A 20,360-nucleotide genomic window follows, 5' to 3' on the forward strand; every position below is an offset into this window, starting at 1 on the left:
AATTTGACAGTTCTCACATCCCATCACAATGCGTCCATTGCGGCAACGAATTTCATTGGCAACTAAATAGATTGTGTATTTGAGTAGAAAGCACCACATACGGGCCGAACGCTATGGCAGAATGAACAAAAGTTGGCAATTTGCTATATAGCAATTTCGTACGGTTATAAAAATTCCCATAAACAGTACGACCAATAAATGAATGAGCGAATTGAATCGTCTAGCCCGGGCTTAAGTTATATTCTTCTGCTTTCTTTCTCTTCTACTTTCTCTCGAAATTTGCTTTACTCCCTTGCATCAGTTGACGTTTGTAATGATGAAAACAAATAGCAGAAATAGTTTGAGGAAATTTATGCACACAGAAGCGATAGTAAAGATTTCTACTTTCAAAGACAAAAGCCATAATTATAAATTTGGCAATTAAATGAGGTTTGAGCTGCGATAGGAGCATTTTGATATGCTGAAGTACTTTAAGAAACACAAAGGTAACTTGCACACAGGTTGTAATTGCCAGAGCAACGTACTTAAGTGCATTGATAACAATAAAATTTTTAAGTGGATGCTATGATCTCATGCCAAAGCTTTGAGTGTATTAAACTAAAAAGATTTATTATTTTATAGGATCCCGTAGCCGGGGAATATGGAATGATATCCCATTTCGAAAATCTGAGGGTGAAACCAATGAGGTCAGATCAAAAGAAAACGAATCACTACCAAGAGAAGTTGAAACCAAACGCAATTCCTTGCAGTCGTCTTCAAGTTTTTGTGACGAAATTCTCTCCCAGGTAGACATCGAGGATGATGCAATTGAAGGTGTTGATAGTTGCGGGGAAAGCTTGGGCGACTATAGTTTGGCATCCGATGATGGTGAGTTATAAATGAATAACTATTACCTATAAGAAAGGAATAACAACTATGTATTGCATCTAGATATTTTTCGATATAAATCTCGTCTGGCAATGTCACTTTTGTCAATAGTAAGTGATCCAATTTGTCTAAGTTACTTTGTGCAATACTTAGATACAAGGCATGCACTTCCTCCACTCAAGTTTTATCTTGACACGGAGAATTTTAAAACTGTTGCACAAACATACTTAGAGAGGGAACAACACAATGATGGGCAAGAACCATTAGAAAGTGTAAAAGCATTGCATCGTTCTTCCGAGGTTAAAATACATGCCCAGATAAACGGGAATAGAATGAATGCTACAAATTTGGAAGAGGACAAGGATAGAGTACCTGAATTAAAAAGTTATTATGATTTATCTATGCGTCAGCCTCTTACAGATGATGAAAAGAGTCAAATATACGCCGAAACTAATAAGCAAATTCATCAATGTAATGAGAATACACGGAATAATAATTTAAACAAAAGTAGCAATAGTTACTCGGGTAGAAAAAGTGGCATTGAAAGTAATAAGCCCAGCAGGGCTGAAAAATGTATGAGTCCAGCTAGCGTTCAAGATGCAATAGCAATATACCAAAAGTATCTAATTGCAGATGCAAATCAGTTTGTCTCTCTACCGGTCGAAATTTTGTCGCAAATTTCGTTGCATTTATGTACACAAACTGAAACACAAGCATGTTCACAAAATTCAAAAGGAACAGAAGTTGCATCCACGCTCCCGTCAACATGCTTTGACGAAGCGCAACGTTATGTTTTAGACCAGATAGAACGAGAGTATTTAAATGACTTTTTACAGAGCCCTTTTTACAGCAAATACTGTGTAGAATTGATAGAGAATGGCCAACCAGACCTATCAATTTATGATATTCTCTACAGTGAGGCCACACTCTTTTTCTTCATGGAGTTTCTTGAGCAGCACGGCGAACGAGAATGTCTCGACTTTTGGACATCAGCCATAAACTTTCGTAAAAGCTTCGAAGCTTCGGTAGAAGATACAGAAATTGAAAACGATAAGTTGGAGTTGCGAAAATCACTCGAATCAGAAGCTCAAACGGATGCAATGATCATTTATGAAAAATTCTTCTCGCTTCAGTCTGAGGATCGTTTTTGGTTATCTGACCGACTTCGATGCCGAGTTGAAGAACGTATTTGTGCTAAAGGACGTATTGCGTACTGTTTTGATTTGCCTTTGCAGTTGATTGCAAAATATTTAGAGCGCAAATATTTTCAAGGTTTTCTAAAATCACAGCTTTTTCAAAACTATTTAAATGAGTTAAAGTTGAAATTACGCGATGCCAATGCAACGAGTGCGGATTTTACAACAGATGCATCGTCTAGCGGTGCTTTTCGTAAATCAGTCCACCGCAAAACACTCTCTGATTGTAGTGAAGGAAGTCGGCGCGAAGTTTTGAAACAAAACACCCTACTAGCGATGGACGGTAACAAAATGCCACAACCACGTATAAGAAATATCGCACAAACGTCAGGGTCGGATCTTCACATTGACTCACGTCAACTAATAAATCCAAACTTAATGTGGCATCGGTCATACTCATCAGATGGTGGAGCTCTTAAATTTGGTCATATCAACGAATTGGGTCGCTATGAACGTGACTTCGATGCAGTAGATTCTGTGGGGAGTGAAATAGCAAGCGGGGGCAAACACAATTGGTCTTTAAATCTTAGTGGCAACAAAATCAAAAATGCAATGCGAAAACTTGTTAATTTGCCTGAAGATAAGGTTCAAGAAGAAATTGCTTGGCAAGTAGCTGAAATGATCGTTAGAGATGTGACAAATGTAACGCTCAGAAGTGATCAACTCAACTCTAACCCACAACTAAAAACACAAACAAAAACAGCCGCCCCCAACTTTAAGAGTGAAGTTATAAGGCCATCTTAATTACCTTCTTTTGGAAATATGAGTTCAGAACTTTGTATTTCTCAATAATAACTCTAAGTGTTTTTATCCGCGTCAGCATATCGAATGCAAGAAAAATGACTTTTGCTTAATAATAATATATTAGCCATCATTTAGTTTTCTGTTGCATTAATATAAAATATTTTGACGTAGAAGCTTGGCATTTGGAAGATGATTAATGCAAAGCGGTCAGATAGTTAAAAATTGTATATATATTCAAAACTCGAAATTTTCAGTTGTTAAAACAAACTGCTCTCTAATATAAATTTGTTTTATTGTAAATTCAAAAATGTTTACAGTTAAATATATGTATGTATGTATGTTCATGCTAAGCCTAAATGTGTATACCTCAAGTAACTCTTAACGTCATGCACAAATTTCACTCTTTATACTCTTTTTTCTGAAAATGCTAAGTTACAAAAGTATAAAATTAAAAGCAAAACATTTATTGCATGAAAAAGTTTAGAAGAATATAATTTATAAATCTCTTTAGAATCTCATAACAATTCCATACTCATTTTTATAGGACAGCTAAATATTATGATTGACGTATTGTGCAATGAATACATTTAGTTACAATTTTTTGTACCCTACGAATGTTAAATATTATGTTATATTTTGTAAAAGTGAAACACAACTGCAATACTAATATATATATATATGCAGTGTTGGAAAAAATAATAGAAATAATAGAATAATGTGAATTTTTCTTTCTTTTGGGTATATTTCTTGCAAAATAATTTTTGCTGTTGAAGTTCATGTCTTTTTATAAAGAAACAGTTTTAGATATAAAAATAGAGGTACTCAACTCTTGCTACATTTTTGTAAAAAATAAATCATGAACTTCATTTTATTGTGCTTGGAGAAAATAATAGAAACGACGTCCTTAAAGCTAATAAACATAAGTATTTTTTCTTTAAGATAATTAAACAAAACTTTTAAAATTTTAAGCAAATTAATATTTGGTTGTTGCACCCTGGGCTTTAATGACTGCAGTGCAACGCCGGCTCATTGAGTCCACTAACTGGGCACAAACTGATGGGTTTATACTAAACCATTCTGCCTGGACTTTTTCCCACAAATCTGCTTTATTTTTTGCCTTATAGGCGGCAATTCTTTTCTTCAGAGTGCCCCAAAGGTGCTCTATTGGATCTATAGTCCGCAGCGCACATCTTATCTTTAATCCAGAATAAAGGACCAACTCCTGCCGACGAAAAACATCCCCAAAGTAGTATATTACCACCTCCATGCTTCACGGTCTTCAACGTGTGCTTTGGATCGTATGCAGAGTTTTTAGGTCGTCTTACATGTACCTTGCCATCAGACCCAAACAAATTAATCTTTGTTTCATCTGACCATAATACGTTTTTCCAATTTGCACGCAGTCGATGTTTCTTTGCAAACGATAATCTGCAGGTTATGTTTTTTCTGCTAAGGTATGGTACTTTTCTTGTACTATAGGCCTTTAATCCCCCAGATATTAATCTATTTCGGATTGTTCGACTGCTTACTGGCGCTTGTGAAACATTTTTCAATTCTTCTGAGGATAAAAATGGTTTTTTTTCGATTCTCGTATAAGCAGTTGGTCAAACTTCTTTGATGTTGCGCGCTTTCGTCCTCGTTTTTCTTCTGTAATTTTAAAATTAATCGCAGAAAACACCTTTTTTTTGAGCATTTCATTAAATCGGCAATCCGTGGCATAGAAAGGCCATCACTTTTTAGTTTTTTTTTAATTTCTCTTTCATTAACAATACAGTGTTTACCACGTCCCATTCTGAATGCAATATTCATGAGATAAGAAATATTTTATGAACAAGACAATAATAAATATAATTTTTTACATACTTTTCCAACAAAATATCAAACAGTTTAAAAATAACAGTATATTATTAATTTTAACTGTAGCTATTCAAATTTTCCCGAAACGTTTCTATTTTTTTTCCAACTAAAACACGCGGTTCTGCACCAAAATGAATACTGAGCCTAAATATTTGCGATTATGCACATAAAAACAAGACAAAATGAAGTACCGTTATCAAACAGTATTACACAGTGTGTATCTGCATAAATAGGTACATACTTACAAACTAAAAATTTTATATGAAATGTGGAGTGATTGTCGTTTCTATTATTTTTTCCAACACTGTATGTATAAACCACTGTCATCTGTCTGTGAGGTATTTGCGAAACTCTTCTTTTATTTGAGAGGTCAATGCTGGTCATTATGTGTGGAATTTTTATCGTTCAAAGGTACGCCGCAAGAGATTCAGTGGCTTGGGTTACATTCACTTCGAGAGAGCAGGTTTAACGAATTTTTTAGTTCCTGAAAAAACTTCTACATTAACCCATAAAAGAGATTCGCCCATGCACGCACAAATAAAAGCAGTACCTTATTTATGCTAAATACACTCGTATATTAAAGCTAAAACCGAACCCTCATACACCTAAAAAATTATGAACTTTATTTGTAAAGTAGATTGGAAAAACAAGTCCATAAAAATTTGTTGTTAAGTAAAACCAATTCTGTTACGATAAAAAATTTTTATTTAAACTAAAACTAATTGGAAAATCGAAAACATAGCTACATACGTAAATATATTATGGGCTAAAAAATTTAATTTACTATCGGTATAATAAGAAAATTTAATGCTAATTCATATATATGTACATACATACAAATATATATGGACTTTTGGCAGAACAACTTATCCGACTTTAATAGGTTTTGCTTTAAGGTCAATGAATTCTGATCTACACTGAAAACATTGGATTTTATTAAACGCTTAACTCAAGAATAGCTTGAAAGAATATTTCGAAAACAGCAAACAATTTAGTGCCTCAGAGAAAAAGGGCGCCTAGTCGAATTAAGTTGTTTTATCAAAAGTACACAATTTACACACACGCGTTTAGCCTTAAAAAAGAAGGTTGGAGTGGGCATGCATACATACTACATATAGAAGAACGCATATAGGTACATATGTATGTGAGTTGTAGAACATGTGAAAAAATCTCAATAATCGGGTAACATAACTCGATCGTATTTTTCCACATATCGAATACTTGGATAATGTATTGTATTACATTCTAAGAAAAGTTTATTTATTTTCGAATTTATCTATTTTTACCATTAAACATTGAGTTTTTGAAACATCAGCACAATTTGTGGAACTTGCGGATCCATTTATTTAATCATTGTTGATAATAAATAATTTATGTAAGTGAAAAGATTTATTGTATCTCTTGAAAGATGAATATCGAAAAATAATGAAATGGAAGCAGCAACAAAATAGCATCGAAAACGGTCTCTGCTGGCTCAATCACGCACAAGAAAATGTTGGTTGCCTTCATCAGACAATAGTAGAATGTGGTGAGGCCGACGGCATAACTTGAAGGAATATTTTTGATAAATGTGCATACGGCAATTGAATATGGATATGTATGCATATATATGTATTGAAGTAAAGCAAAGCAACGCCTTAATTTTTGAAATGAAATATAAAAATGTACATATGTATGTGTGTATTCCGTTGTATTTAAATTGCATAAATAAATAAAAATCCAATTTAATTGTTTTTCATTTGAAATTGCTAGAAATCAATTTTCATAATAATTTCCTTTGAGGCTTTAGGTCTGTCCATGAAGCAAATAATTTGTAACAATTGTGTAAATTATCGAAACTTGCAAAGTAGGGGAAATTGAGAGAACAAAATGAGATTTCGTTTTGAGGGGAGGTTGGAAGTTTTTTCTGGATAAATTTTTACTTGTAAGAATTTGCGAGTGAGAAAAACAGCTGATTGCAAGTAAAAATAAACACGATTTAAAATTTGCGAATTGAGTCTAAATTCTAAATTTAAAAAGAATTGTGATTAAATGGAGTAGAGTTTATTTGAAGTCATATATTAAAAAGGAATCGGCCAATGATACATATAGAGGTATGTACTTCTGAACCACAGCCTCCAGTCACCGTTGCTGCAGTTTCCGAAATACAAATCGAAAGCATTGAAGGTATCTTTTGTGTTTTATGCTTGTACTTCTTAGATATTAACTGATTCGGCAATATAGACGGAAGTAAAGAAGAAATTTGTGTTTGCAACAACAATACTGTCATGTGACAGCGATGGTGAAATGAACAAATTATTGTGCACAAAATAAAACCAATTGATGTTAAGCTCGTTATTTTGCATTTTATTTGGTTTATTTTTTTTTTAATACGAGATAGCTCAACTGAAAAAGATATACTTTTCCCCGTCAACAATTTAATCAGCTTATTCTAAAACTTGGAAATTGTTACTGGTTTTGCGTTCATGTACTTTTTTGATATTTTTCTCTTTGAGAGCGAATTCTCGGAAATTAAGTTACTCGCAAATTACTTGATAATTTTTGCATGAACAAACGTTTTACCTTCTTTTTTGCAAATAAAGTTAACTTCTTTAATGTATTAAATATGTGTACATCAATGACTCAATACTCAATACAATATGTTGAAACTTTAAATAAAGAGATGCAAACGATTTTATGATATTTACTGTAAACAGAAGCATGATGCACACTATGCACACACATATGTGCCTACATATAGCTTCGGATAAAACATATTGGACTGGTGCTTAATATTGACACTATCATCTTTTGCAAACAAATGACAAAATATTAGTCTCAATATAATACAATTATTTAAAAATAAAGAACTATATTAGTTATTTAAAAACATAAACAATCGTAGAATTTATTTCACTCCGTGACGATGAGTTTGCACATATTCAACATTATTATTATTTAAAAAAGTAAATAAATAAATTATAAATTTTAATTTTAGTTTCTAGCACTAGCGCTGAAGGCCTTCGGCAAGATTCATATTCAATATTAAGTGCGGCAAATTAAATTTAGACTCCTTAGATAAACAATTACACTTTTCCAGCACTTCACTGACCAATAGATGTGTTCTGAACTAAATTACAAAAGTTTTAATTGATTTTTGCGTGTAATAAACAGTTTAGCTGCCCTATAACTTCTTCGTCCGCCTGCACGTGCTCTTCTTTTTCTTTGCACAGTTCTGCTGCCTACTTTTAAGTTTAGGGCTTTAACTATGCTTGGTGCCGATTCATTTGTATATTTCTATAAGTAGCCGTGAAATTTCCGTGTTGTAGCTTTAAGACGTCCTCTTCGATAATGAGATTCCACGACTCCACCTACCCAAACCTTTCTTATTGTGAAAGATGAATACTGTTGAGTTTTTTTATGAAAACTGTTTGCCAATATCTTTGAGATACGTCTTTATTGTAATCATTAATAATAGATACCCGGGGAATACTGCTGGAGTTACAGCCCTTGCCCGCATATAAATTCTCATCTTTCGTTAACGTAGAACCGACTGTCGTCACTTGAGCTTAATAAAGAAAACAATTTTACTAAGAATATTTAAACTACACATTATACACACAACCGTGTACAAGTAACGGTATTTCGTCGCATCCAACGATAAATTGCGACGAGTCCGGTAGGTTCTGTTGCGCAATTTTTTGCTTTTCTGTTTATTTATTTCAAATTTGTAAACAAAAATTTTGGTTATAATTCAAATTAAAAATAATTATCAAACCTAGTCTTAAGGGTCTTTGTTTAATTTCATTTGCTAATTCTTTTAAGTTACATGGCAATGAGTTTATATTAATACTTTCTTCAATATGTTTTATCCGGCACTGTTTATACATATCGCTCCTTTGCTTCAAGAATATCATAATTCAAAAATATATGCAATTATGCAAGTAAGCAGAAATGACCAGAATCGGATTATTCATGTCGAGGCCCCTAGGCAACGCAATGAAAAATCGCATCGTAGAAAGCAATATATTGGCGTTGAGGATACAAATCTTCAAATTAAGTTTTCAATCGATGCAACACTTTCGCGAGGTGTCTAGGCAGTTGCCTACACTGTCTTATGGATAATCCATCCGAGAAATTACCTCTGCTCTTCTTTTATGCTGAGCAAAAATTCATACGGCATCAGTACCTCATTAGAAGAAAATATGTGCAGATAATATTTGTAGTAAATCTAAATATAAATAGTTAATTCAAAGCTTTAAAGCCGGTTTCTCGATACATACGTATGTACTTATACTTATAAATATACTTTTTTTTGGGTATGGCTCTCTTTCAACAAACGCGCGTTATGCACATGCACATGTAAAATGACTTTTCGAGCAATGCCACCTGCAATTTTACGATTGGACAATTAAGATTCTTCCTCAATCGGTGACTCGACAAACCACGTTAGCACTCTGATCATCGTTTTTGCCGAATAAACACAAAATGGGTACTCATTGTAACAGCGATCGGTAGCACCTCGCAGAGCCAGACCTCGGTTGAATGCGCGTTCAATTTTTGTTGGCGCTAATGCCACCGTCGTTTCGAGGAATTCCGTTAGCAGTTTAGCCTCACGCGAATGACTCTCTGCACCCGACATGAGCTGGCATATCAGTGATTGCAAACATTCGAAAGGATCTCGTGATAAAATACGTTTCCAGTCAATGCTGAGTGTAGTTGTGTTGGCAATATTTAGGCTTATTGATTGCTCTGGTATATTAAAAAACTTGTGAACTTTGGTGACTGCCTCGTTGTTGTCTCGCTTCGATCGTGCAACCGTGTTGCTAGCACTTGCGAGTACGCGGGCAGCTGCAGCAACAGGTTGGCGAATTTTATTGTAGTCCTGTGCAAGTAAGTGCATCATGTACATTGCGCCCAAGCCCATGGCCATAAGCAAAATAAGTCTAAAAAACGGATATAGTACAAGTTGATAAAACTTTTAAAAATTTATTTGAAAATATATAAGCTTAAATAATTGAGACTCGGATTTTCAAAAAATATCTATTTGACGTAAGAGCGTCTCAATATTTTCGGGGAACCTTTCCCATACAAGCTTCCATTCATAGGTATAAGTATAAGGAAGAAAAGTTCAAGGGAAGTACAACTTATGGCTGCTTTTATGCGAATAGTCTCGATATCTCAAAAACGTAAATACGAAATTAGGCAGCATGTTTGATGAATGATTTTCTTGCCACATAACTTTTCACATGCACAAATAAATAAATATTTGCATTGTTAAATTTAATCACTTCACTTACTTAAACATTTTCTCACATATGTATGTGTAGTTGTATTTTGATTTTGTAAGTATTTTGAATCACTCTTGTTTTCGAAGTTTGAGAAAGATGTTGCAACTTGCTTCTAAAGCGTCCGATTGGGAAATGAAATCTAAGTTTTTTCACATTTAATCCCGTCCTGTATCTTGAATTATTTGAAAATAAAAACAAAGAAATATTTGGTGAAAACTCAGCTAAAATCGTTACAATTGCGCCTTGTTTTCCATTAATACCGGTTGCTAGTGCATACAGTTGGTTAAATGAATAGTGCGCGCGGGAAGCATGCCGGAACTCGTATTCGGTGCACTCTCTTGTTTTGGTCAATTTAATACTTGCCCCTGACAGAGCGGATCAACTTTTATACAAATAGAAATAAATACAAATATATTTACACATACATGCACTCATATGCATATGGAAATGTGTAAGTGCTAAACAAGTATGAGTAACAGAATGCCGCCACCCAGGATCCTCTCGAACACCATCAAACGCGCCAGTTGTGTAATATTTTCAGGTACTTATATAATTTTTGTGTGGCATGGCCTTGCAGTAGGTTAGTTATCTGGTATAGCACCCCTTTGAAGGTTTTAGGAATTGAATGATACCATTGCAGTAGTTATGTACATCTTTTCCACTGCTTTTACTGCCAAACAAACATTTCGCACCATTTAGACAAACACTCTAAATTATATTTTGACTAAACTACCCTTTGTAAAGGTTCTAAGGTCTGTGCGCAAAATTTGATTCGAAATTTGTGGTACGGGCTTTGTTGGCTTACAAATAAAAAATACATCATACGAGAAGGCCGACGGATGAAAAATGACGGTTACGTTAATCGCTTCGCACTGCTGCTGAAATTGAACTGGTGCCTAAATCTAAGTGCCGCGAAGGCAGCCCAACAGAGGAGAAGGTACTGAGATGATTCCACCTCATTCTCCAAATAGTTGCTGCAAAAAGGACTCAAAGTAGTGCTAAGCCTCAATGTCCGGAAGCGGCACCCACAATGTTCGAGAGCTGAGGCTTTGTTAGCCTAAGAAGTACCACCCGTGTACTTGTTCAACGCTCGCTGAGCTTACACAGATCCCACTTTTCCAATACTGACTATATTAATTTTTGTTCGAGATTGCGACTTCTTGTTATTACTTATTCAATCATTGCGGCTAGCTCCGTTTGGAAAGCCCTGACGTATTCTCATTCACCAACCCATTTATTTAATTTTGAGCCATCGGTGAACATGTTCACCACGTTAGCATATGTTGCATCCCGCCCACTCTTCCTTGGAGAGGAGGGAGAAAGTCCAAGTGGAACTCAAGCTAAGGATGCTTTGATTAGCCGTCGTTATTAATAAAACAGAATTGGGTTTATAATAGTATTATAGAAGCAAAAGCGCCATAAAAGACAATTTATGCCTTCTTAATCCTTTCCCCAATATTGCGTCATAAATAAGCATGAATTGCTTCTGCGCATACATAATGGAATAAAGGTATTTTGAATATCGCCATCTCCGCCATCATGAGACTAATTTGTCACATGGTGCCATCCGAAGTACATAAAGATGGCCGTCGTACTTAACAGGAATTTGTGCCAGGTTTGATGATCACTTTGGACACTAAATACCAAATCAACAAGTTTTTTCTATCGGTGGTCGCCTCGCGCTAGGCACTGTGTGGGAACACATTATTTTTAATAAATATATAAATAAAACTTAAATACTTTTAAATTTAATATTTAAGTAAATATTTAGATTTTAATTTAAAAACCTTAAACAATTGAAATGACTTATGTAATGTATGCGCATATGTCTCTATTTACTCGTGTATGCATATCGCTGCTTGGCAGAAGGCGAAAAGCGCCTGTTTTGCCTAGGCCTCTCGGCATTCACCAGAAATATGAAAATTATAGCAAAACACGTTTGAATAGTGGCTTCATACCAATATATAAATATGCATGTAACACCTAAATTTTGTGTGCTTGACCCACTATAAATTATGACGCAACGCTCGCGAAAACTTCAGTTAGTTAAAACTCATTGACTAGGTTGTATGCGGAATACACATCGGCTACAGCTTAGGGTAAAATAATTCCAACTTGAATGAAAAGTTGTTGTGTCTACCTTTTGAGCTATAACGGTGAAGTGGCATGAAAATTGCAACTAACAACGTGTAAGCAAGTGAAAGTGAGTTGCATTTTCTTAGTCCGGAAGTGCTATTACATGTACAGTGGCGCCACCCTACCAAGAGAAAAATCTATCATATCTGGAATTGAATTGTTGTTGTTAATACGCAATGTTTTATACTGTTATATTTTTTACGGTATTAGTTTTGCTCTTTCTCTTTTGGGATGTAAAAAAGCCTCCGAAATTTCCACCTGGACCAAAATGGTATCCAATTGTCGGATGTGCCTTACAAATCTCCGAATTGCGTTTGAAGTGCGGCATGTTTTGCAAAGCAGTCGATGAATTGGCCAAGTACTACGTCAATCCCTACGGTTTATATGGACTTAAGATCGGCAAAGATAAGGTTGTCATTGCGTACTATAGCGACACCATAAGCGAAATGATGACTAACGAGGACCTGGATGGCAAGCCAGATGGTATATTTTATCGCATGCGAACATTCAATTCGAAGAAAGGCATTTTAGTCACTGACGAAGATTTGTGGGTGGATCAACGTCGTTTCATATTGCGGCACTTGAAGGATTTCGGGTTTTCCCGCACAGGTATGGTGAACATTATTCAACATGAAGCCTACTTCTTATTGGAAGACTTAAAAGAAGTTGTCAGCGATCAAGGTGGAAAACATGCGGAAGTATCCATGCACGATTTGTTTAAGGTGAATGTGTTGAACACGTTATGGTCCATGATGGCTAGCAAACGTTACGATCGCAAAAGCGAAGAGATCACCGATCTGCTAAACATGTTTTTTGAACTTTTTCAAAATGTCGACATGGTAGGCGCGCTTTTCAGCCACTTTCCTCTTATACGATTTATTGCGCCAAACTATTCCGGTTACAATGCATTCGTTGAAAACCATCAACGAATCTATGCATTTTTACGCAAAGAAGTCGACAACCATCGTCTGACTTACAAGAATTACGACATGCCACGTGATCTAATGGACAGTTATTTGCGTGAATTGGACAATCCCCAACGCGGTGAGTTTTTCAGTGAAGAGCAATTATTGGCCGTGTGCCTGGATATGTTCTTAGCTGGATCGGAAACCACCAATAAGAGCTTGGGTTTTGCATTGCTGCATATGGTACGTAATCCCGAAATACAGGAAAGGGCTTACAACGAAATAATGGAAGTGATTGGCATAGACAGTTTGCCGGAATGGAGTGATCGCACTAAGTTACCATACTGTGAAGCCATTGTCCTGGAGGCTGTGCGCATGTTCATGGGTAATACTTTTGGTATACCCCACCGCGCTTTACGTGACACACGACTGAGCGGCTTTGCCATACCTAAAGATACCATGGTGATCGCTTGTTTTCGCGGCATGCTTATGAATTCGCATGATTTCCCTAATCCGAGCAAATTTGATCCAGAACGTTATTTAAAGGATGGGAAGTTGAAAATCCCAGAGGCTTACAACCCTTTTGGTTTCGGCAGACATCGTTGCATGGGTGATATATTGGGACGTCAAAATCTCTTTATGTTCATAACGACAGTATTGCAGCATTTTCACTTTGTGCCAATTCCGGGTGAAATGCCTGACGACGAACCCTTGGATGGAGCAACAGCAGCAGTAAAACCGTTCAGAGCCTATATTGTGCCTAGGCGTACGGAAACCAAAATTTCATAAATATAAATTCGACACACAGAAAAATTATAAGCAAACATACATAACTGTGAGTTTTCCATATCTAATCAGTTGTCAGCACTTAATTGAAAGTATATTATATTTATTTTTATTTTTAGCTTCCATTGCAGTGAGTACATACATATTCATGTATTTGTTTATGAATGATTGAAGACTTTTATGGACACAAAAAATCGCTCCATTTATAAACTGATCTCAAAATTTCTTTCTTAGATAGTTTAGCTTCTGATCCATATCGGTTTGGTTCTTGAGCAGCTTTCACATCTTCTTTTTTTAATTGGCGCGATAAATGTTTTCACGATTTTGGCCGAGGCTAAAAAAGCGCGCAGTAGCCGAATGGTAAGTCCCACCATTTGTGGAACAACAGCAAGATGCACGCCACAAATAGGAAGAGGAGCTCGGCCAAACACCCAAAAAAGGTGTACGCGCCACTGGATCTTTATTCGCTGCGCTATGTCTATGCCGTCGTAAAGCTCATACAGCTCATCGCCTTCGTTATTCGCTATCGCTAACGTACAAAGGTCCAAAAATCTTCTACAGAATCTTTCTCTTAAATACTCCAAGGGACACCTCATCGGATGTTGTCATCGTCCATGCTTCTGCGCCATACGATAGGACGTGCATAATTGGAGTCTTGTGAAGTGTTAGTTTTGTTCGTCGAGAGAAGACTTTACTATTCAATTGCCGACTTAATCCAAAGTAGCACTTCTTGGCAAGAGAGATTCAGCGTTGGAGTTCAAGGCTGTTAATGCTGGTTCCTTGATAAACGAAGTCTCTTGCATCCTCGCAGCTTTCACTTAGTCTCTACAAAATGCTCTTGTAATTAACAACATTGAACTCTCTGATTTGTAATAAAAAAAAAAAAATAAAACATTTTTGAAGAAGCCAAATCGAAAAAAAATTGGATGCATACATATGTGTTGAAACTGATAGCAACATATCAGGACAAGTGGACATAGCTCTCAGTTTTTTAAAAGCTTCTAATTTTCGCCCACGTATATCTGTATATACATATGTGTGCAATCTTGTATTCCCAAATTATTTGTAAATATCTCAGCATCCCAAACTTCTCAAATTTTTCTTCAGGGATTTCAGAAGTGAAATTTTGGTTAAAATTATTTTGGCCAGATCAGATACTTTCCGACTCACGGTCGTGAATTCTACAACGGACTCGCTACGATTCACTGCTGTTTTTACATTTATACAACAATTTACTGACTAATTTTAATAACCTCTTCGTCCAGGATATTATGCTAATAAAGCCGTATGGATTCCGGAAATATTCACACAAATCTATGGGATGCATTGCTTTGTAGCCTTCAACCTTTTAGACTGGTCGACGTAATCACTTTGTTAGCTATCCTCGCCTAACAGGAAAACCAAAAAAATGTTTGTCTGTAATGTTTTTACTTATTGTTCTACTTATAAGTGTAATGATACTTACTTTTCCGACTCAACTCTAAGAACAGCAATGCGCTGAATAGTCTATGTTAATAGAATTATTTCATTTTAAAATAATTACTCCGACATTATTGACTTTTTTGTAATTTAGTGAGATTTTGTATATAAGGATTTTTCTTTTAGCAAACGGTTGTAAGCGAATGAAATAAAATTAAAATAAAACAATTGAAGTTGTACGAGTATATGTTACATATTCATATGTACTATAGTAGTAAGAAAATAATTTTGGTAGTTTTATGTTGAGTTCCGAGTGACACCAAAAGGAAATTTATCATATGAATCTCACATATCCAAGCTGATGGTCGAACACTCCTGTTTAATAAGTGCGTTCGCACGACCATCAGGACTATATAGGTATTAGTTTGGGGAAAAAGTAATCCTTTATTTTCACGGTTGGTGGCTGGAGTGATCGAAATCTCGTAAAGAATCGAACAAACAATTTAAAGTTTGAGCTCGTTGTCAAGGTGGCATTTCACACTAAAAAATTCTTCGGAATTCAATAAAGAGAATATTCGATAGATTTTACAGTTTTCCTTTGATAAAGGCGAAAATACAAGCCCGGCCGCTGAAATTATAACTGGAGTTTATGGTGCCGATTCTCTAACAGCTAATTACGTGCAATTTTGGTTTCGTCGATTTCGTTTAGACTTTTTTGATGTTAAAGAGAATGTCGATAAAATACACAGAAATAATCGAAGTTGACTGGCATGTTAGTAGTCGTAGCATCGCCCAGGACCATAAAACAGTTCAATCAACTATAAAACAGTTATAAAACAATTGGCGCACAAATAATGTGCATACTCGTATATGGTATATAATTGGCGTTAACACCCTCCTCCTATGTGTGGTGTGCGAGTTGATGTTGTTCCACCTAGAGTTTTTTAAGCCGACTCCCAACGAGATATTGTGTTTTTATGAGAAACTTTTTGCTGGCAGAAATACACCCAGAAGTTTGCCATTGCCTATTAGAAAAAAAGCTTTCCAACATTAAGTATTTTGTGACTGCTTGAAAATGATTTGCAAATTAGTTAATTTGTTAGAACTCTTCCCACTTGTGTTTTATGATGAGCAAAGAAGTAAGTCTAATTTGATTTAAGTAATTGAGTTATATTGTTTTAATCATCTTTGAAGCACTTCCATTTAATTAAATATTTTACACGCACTTTTAAAATAATGAGATTACTAAGTCGCTATGAAAAAATAATGGTATGAAGCTGCCCAACTACATATATATGTATGTATATGTATTTCGGTTTTTATATAAATTTTTTGATAGAACTTTTGTGTTTCCATGTTTATTTAAATAAATAATGTTGCAATGCAGTGCGATCATGAGAATGGCGGGAAGAGAGTTTGTAAAACTAAAATAATTTCAAAGTAATCAGTTGATCAAACTTATTTCAGTTGATTTAATTTTCGTTTTTTCTCTTTGAATTTTAGATCAATGAGAATATATTCATCAGTTTCCGTTTCTTATATGTATGTATATGTAGTTTTACGCAAATACAACTTAAGATTCAATCGAGTAAACCTGTATAAATTTTAGTTTGTTTAAGGTTGTTAGTTATTAAAAATGAATTTTATTTCCTTAGCTTGGATAAATTTTAGTCCAATCATCTAGAATACTCTTAATTTGGAACGCTGAATCAAAATCAATCAATCAAATCACTTAAGGCTTTTCAATCTGATAACTGTAAAGCCTTTCATTTCAGAATTCAATTTGTAAAGCTTAAAGGTAAAGCAACTCATTGTTTTAGCTTGTTCTAAGAAATTATGATGAGTTAAGTGTTAATTTAAGATATAATCCGCTGTTATATCCAACCGTTAAAATAAACTTTGATTGAATTCGATTTTTCTACTGATTATTTTGTTATGTTAATACGTGTATTCATAGTTTTTATAACGCTTACGAAAAATTCCCTATATTCGTGCTAAATTTTCTTAATAATTTTTATTCTTTTACAAAAGGTTCTTCGACTTAATCTATGTTTAGTTAAAAGTTACAATTCAGTTTTCTTTGTAAAAGCTGCATATCATGAATTTATATATTTTATTTTTAATGATAGTTTGTTTCAGTTGTATCTAAGAGCTACATGTAATTTATTGTATAGAGTACGTAGTTTATATGTTTTACCTCCTCGAATATTTCACTCTCATTTAATTTATCATAAGTATGGGAAGCGTTACAAATTATGTATTTGTATGTATGTAGATACAAGAGGCGGCTGATAAGTTCGCGACTAAAGGTACTCAGAGATGGCCCCTCATATTTTTACTAATAACACTAATTGTACATTTGTTTGGAGTTGCGTTACAGTGATTTGGATGACATTTTCCACCGCTTTGTAAGATTTATACATACTACTCGGGTTACGAGGGATGTATTAAAAACTACTACAGAATTCATAGAAAATTTATCCTTTTCTTTTTGTATTTTCGAAAAGGAGTTACGTGAAGGAAGATATTTTTTCCATTTAGAAGAGAAATCTAAACAATATTTTTCCAGTTGCATAAAGGTTTTATATTCACGATATGAAAAGGGGGAAGGGGTTTACATTGAAAAATATAGAACCATACTTTTTATTCATTCTGTACCTTAAGTCGCGAGCTTATGAGTCGCTCCTCGTGTTAATGAATGTATTTAATTTATTATCTGACAATAATCATATTATTAATAAATGAAAATTATTGTTCGCTACTACTATGAATATAAAATTATTTTATCATTCTAATGTCTGCGATAACTAAAGTCGGGTAATTTTTTAGCACAGCATATCGCTACTATGTAGAGCACACCGAAAAAGAAATTTAGTTTAGCTGTTTGTCGTGGTACAGAGCTCATTGTATGTTCGTTGCGAAAGCGCTTTTCAATCTGAAACGCCTGTGGGACAGTCACGAGAGGCAATAAAAACCATAGTGAGTATTTCAAACCATATACTACAAATACACTGTACGGCGTGAAGAGGAGTAGTGCGTATAAGACGTGTGATGCCGTGCGTCCGATGAGTATAGCTAACGTCACAATCCCTGCTTTGCGGTCATTTTCTACATCCCGTGTATTATTGCTGTGTAATATAGCCTCGGCATTCAGTGCAAGAGGAAGAGCATAGTAAATAGTAGTCCAATCTACATGCCCTGTTTGTGACATAAACGCGAACAATACTGAGAGTGGTCCAAAGAGTATTAAAATAACAACATCTCCAAGGGCTATGTACTTGAAACCAATTCCACCAGTGTAAAGAAAACTAGAGGATAGACCGCCAAAATAAATTAACGCGAGATGCTCCATTTTAGCTGGACTAAGAAAGGCTAAACAGATGAAACCACCGCATCCAGCCATATACAAAATTGCGCCTAATGAGACCACCTAAAAAGTAGAAATCGCAGTTAAAAATCGATTCAAAGGACATACAGATGAATGCATAATTATGTGCTTATAAATTAGGCATAAAAATTATATATGTATTACAACCATATATGTATAATATATATATATATATACATATGTAGCTTAGTTTAGAAAACTTATTTATTATGGCAGGACTACTGTAAATGAATCAAAAAGCAAAACCAGAAAAGTAGACAGACACTGTTAACTGTTAACAAACAAACAGACACTATACAGCAGGAGCCACAAATTTTACTTTTCCTTTTACCCCTAGCCGATCTTTTATAAAATAACATCGTCATCAGTATTGCCGAAAATGTATTGTAAACAAATTCTCTTAAAACTGAATATTTATAAAACACATTTGTGCTTACCTCATCCTTCGTAAGAATGTGATCAACGAGAGTGCGGTCATCGGCTTTTTGTTTGTCGATTCCCTTAATGAAATCAAAATATGTATTCACCACATTACCAGCGCAATGTACTGTGACTACTGTGAAGGCTGTTAGAAAAAATGTTATGAGACTAAAATCAGATGCCCACTGGGAACGATATGCCAATGCCGAGCCCATCAATGTTGGTACCAAGCTGCCAGATAATGACCATGGGCGCAGCGCATGTAAATATGTTTTCAACTTCATGAAGGTTCCAGTAGATGTGCGATGGATCGAATTGGCAGTTGAAAATGTAGATTTGCCATTAAGTAGAGGCGCATCTATTTTTCCTTCGTTTTCAGTACATGAAGCTCCATTTTCTGAATGTTGACTGATTTTATTAGGATTTTCTTTCATTAGTTTACGCTGATATAACCTTTCAACTGAAATGTCATTTGCGATGCCATCGTCCCTCTCATTGGAATTGATTGTAGATGCCATTCCTGGTTATATGTATGTATATACACACATGTGTATATGTATATGATTATAGCAATTTTGGAATATACGCAACATACTTACTCATGCTTGCCTTTCTGAGGATTGCCTCGGATATACTAATATTTCACCTTATACAACCTAGCTGGTGTACCAAAACAAATAATTTAGGTTTTGTATGTATGTAGATCTTGGCCTTGATTTCCAAATATCTTTGGAACAAAAAACGAACAACTTTCTATTGTTTGTTTATTCATAAATTTTGTTTGCAAATGCCTGTTGCGTTAGCTCTGCACCTTCTCATTCAACGCGATCGCCACGATTGCTAGGCGAGGGGATAGCTGCTAATATGAACTTTTGGCTTATGGCACAAATGCTATTTTCAAAATCAGTGAAAATATACTGTTCTTATGCAAATTGTTTGGCATTGTTATTGTTTTCCAATGGAGCTCAAAGCAAGAGTCGACATCGCCCTCTGAATAAGTTTGGTAAGTGCCGCCCTACGCCGTTAACTATGATAACACTGGTACCCAGTTCTTCACGCCCTACAAAAAGGTTATGATATAAATGTGTCAAAACTATGTTGGTATTTTGTATTAACTTGTGTTGACATGAGGTTTAAAATAAAGTGGAATAAGATTTCTATTAGTTGATTTATCACTTCGAATGTATTTCACCTGTTCGTAAATTTTTCTTTTTGGCATTTTCTAATCAAACCCCACGTCACCTGTGCCCCTACTGAACATACCTAACAAGAATAGTAGAAAATCAGAAATGTCAAAATTTACCATTTACGCAAATATTGCCACAACTTATTTAGTTTAACTTTTTCGACTTGCAAATATTAAAGTTGTTAC

At 35.0% G+C, this 20,360-nt stretch overlaps 4 protein-coding genes across 5 annotated transcripts; 2 read left to right on the forward strand and 2 right to left on the reverse strand.

Moving 5' to 3' along the window:
* The first annotated feature begins 298 nt into the window (after positions 1-298).
* Positions 299-6,400, forward strand: LOC128863174 (A-kinase anchor protein 10, mitochondrial). The gene is made up of 3 exons (XM_054102174.1): positions 299-485; positions 622-867; positions 931-6,400. The coding sequence occupies exons 1-3, from the start codon at positions 458-460 to the stop codon at positions 2,805-2,807; spliced, it is 2,151 nt and encodes a 716-aa protein (XP_053958149.1). The 5' UTR covers positions 299-457; the 3' UTR covers positions 2,808-6,400.
* A 2,207-nt stretch (positions 6,401-8,607) lies between these two features.
* Positions 8,608-9,951, reverse strand: LOC128864900 (uncharacterized). Its single transcript, XM_054104661.1, has 2 exons — positions 9,944-9,951; positions 8,608-9,589 (listed from the first exon to the last, which is right to left on the reverse strand). The coding sequence occupies exons 1-2, from the start codon at positions 9,949-9,951 to the stop codon at positions 9,055-9,057; spliced, it is 543 nt and encodes a 180-aa protein (XP_053960636.1). The 3' UTR covers positions 8,608-9,054.
* Positions 9,952-11,992: 2,041 nt separating this feature from the next.
* On the forward strand, positions 11,993-15,162 carry LOC128864590 (probable cytochrome P450 303a1). Its single transcript, XM_054104341.1, has 2 exons — positions 11,993-13,810; positions 13,881-15,162. Exon 1 carries the CDS (start codon positions 12,247-12,249, stop codon positions 13,762-13,764), a length of 1,518 nt encoding a protein of 505 aa, XP_053960316.1. The 5' UTR covers positions 11,993-12,246; the 3' UTR covers positions 13,765-13,810; positions 13,881-15,162.
* Positions 15,163-17,456: 2,294 nt separating this feature from the next.
* LOC128865119 (ubiA prenyltransferase domain-containing protein 1 homolog) lies at positions 17,457-20,236 on the reverse strand. 2 transcript variants are annotated; one of them, XM_054105110.1, is made up of 4 exons: positions 20,181-20,236; positions 19,588-20,048; positions 19,006-19,508; positions 17,457-18,610 (listed from the first exon to the last, which is right to left on the reverse strand). In XM_054105110.1, the coding sequence occupies exons 2-4, from the start codon at positions 19,589-19,591 to the stop codon at positions 17,972-17,974; spliced, it is 1,146 nt and encodes a 381-aa protein (XP_053961085.1). In that variant the 5' UTR covers positions 19,592-20,048; positions 20,181-20,236; the 3' UTR covers positions 17,457-17,971. The 2 variants fall into 2 exon arrangements, with proteins under 2 accessions (XP_053961085.1, XP_053961084.1); XM_054105109.1 differs by having other exon boundaries at positions 20,105-20,215.
* Positions 20,237-20,360: the final 124 nt, after the last annotated feature.

Source organism: Anastrepha ludens, chromosome 5, assembly GCF_028408465.1.
Source record: "Anastrepha ludens isolate Willacy chromosome 5, idAnaLude1.1, whole genome shotgun sequence".
NCBI lineage: Eukaryota > Metazoa > Arthropoda > Insecta > Diptera > Tephritidae > Anastrepha > Anastrepha ludens.

What these genes read in the sequence shown, in the direction of transcription:
- LOC128865119 (XM_054105110.1), bottom strand. An exon ending in ACATTCTTACGAAGGATGAG is followed by an intron (nt 18,611 to 19,005) that starts GTAAGCACAAAT and finishes TCTACTTTTTAG; the next exon opens with GTGGTCTCATTAGGCGCAAT.
- LOC128863174 (XM_054102174.1), top strand. Translation starts at nt 458, where the DNA reads ATGCTGAAGTACTTTAAGAAACACAAAG. An exon ending in GTACTTTAAGAAACACAAAG is followed by an intron (nt 486 to 621) that starts GTAACTTGCACA and finishes ATTATTTTATAG; the next exon opens with GATCCCGTAGCCGGGGAATA. An exon ending in TAGTTTGGCATCCGATGATG is followed by an intron (nt 868 to 930) that starts GTGAGTTATAAA and finishes TATTGCATCTAG; the next exon opens with ATATTTTTCGATATAAATCT.
- LOC128864590 (XM_054104341.1), top strand. Translation starts at nt 12,247, where the DNA reads ATGTTTTATACTGTTATATTTTTTACGGTATTAGTTTTGCTCTTTCTC.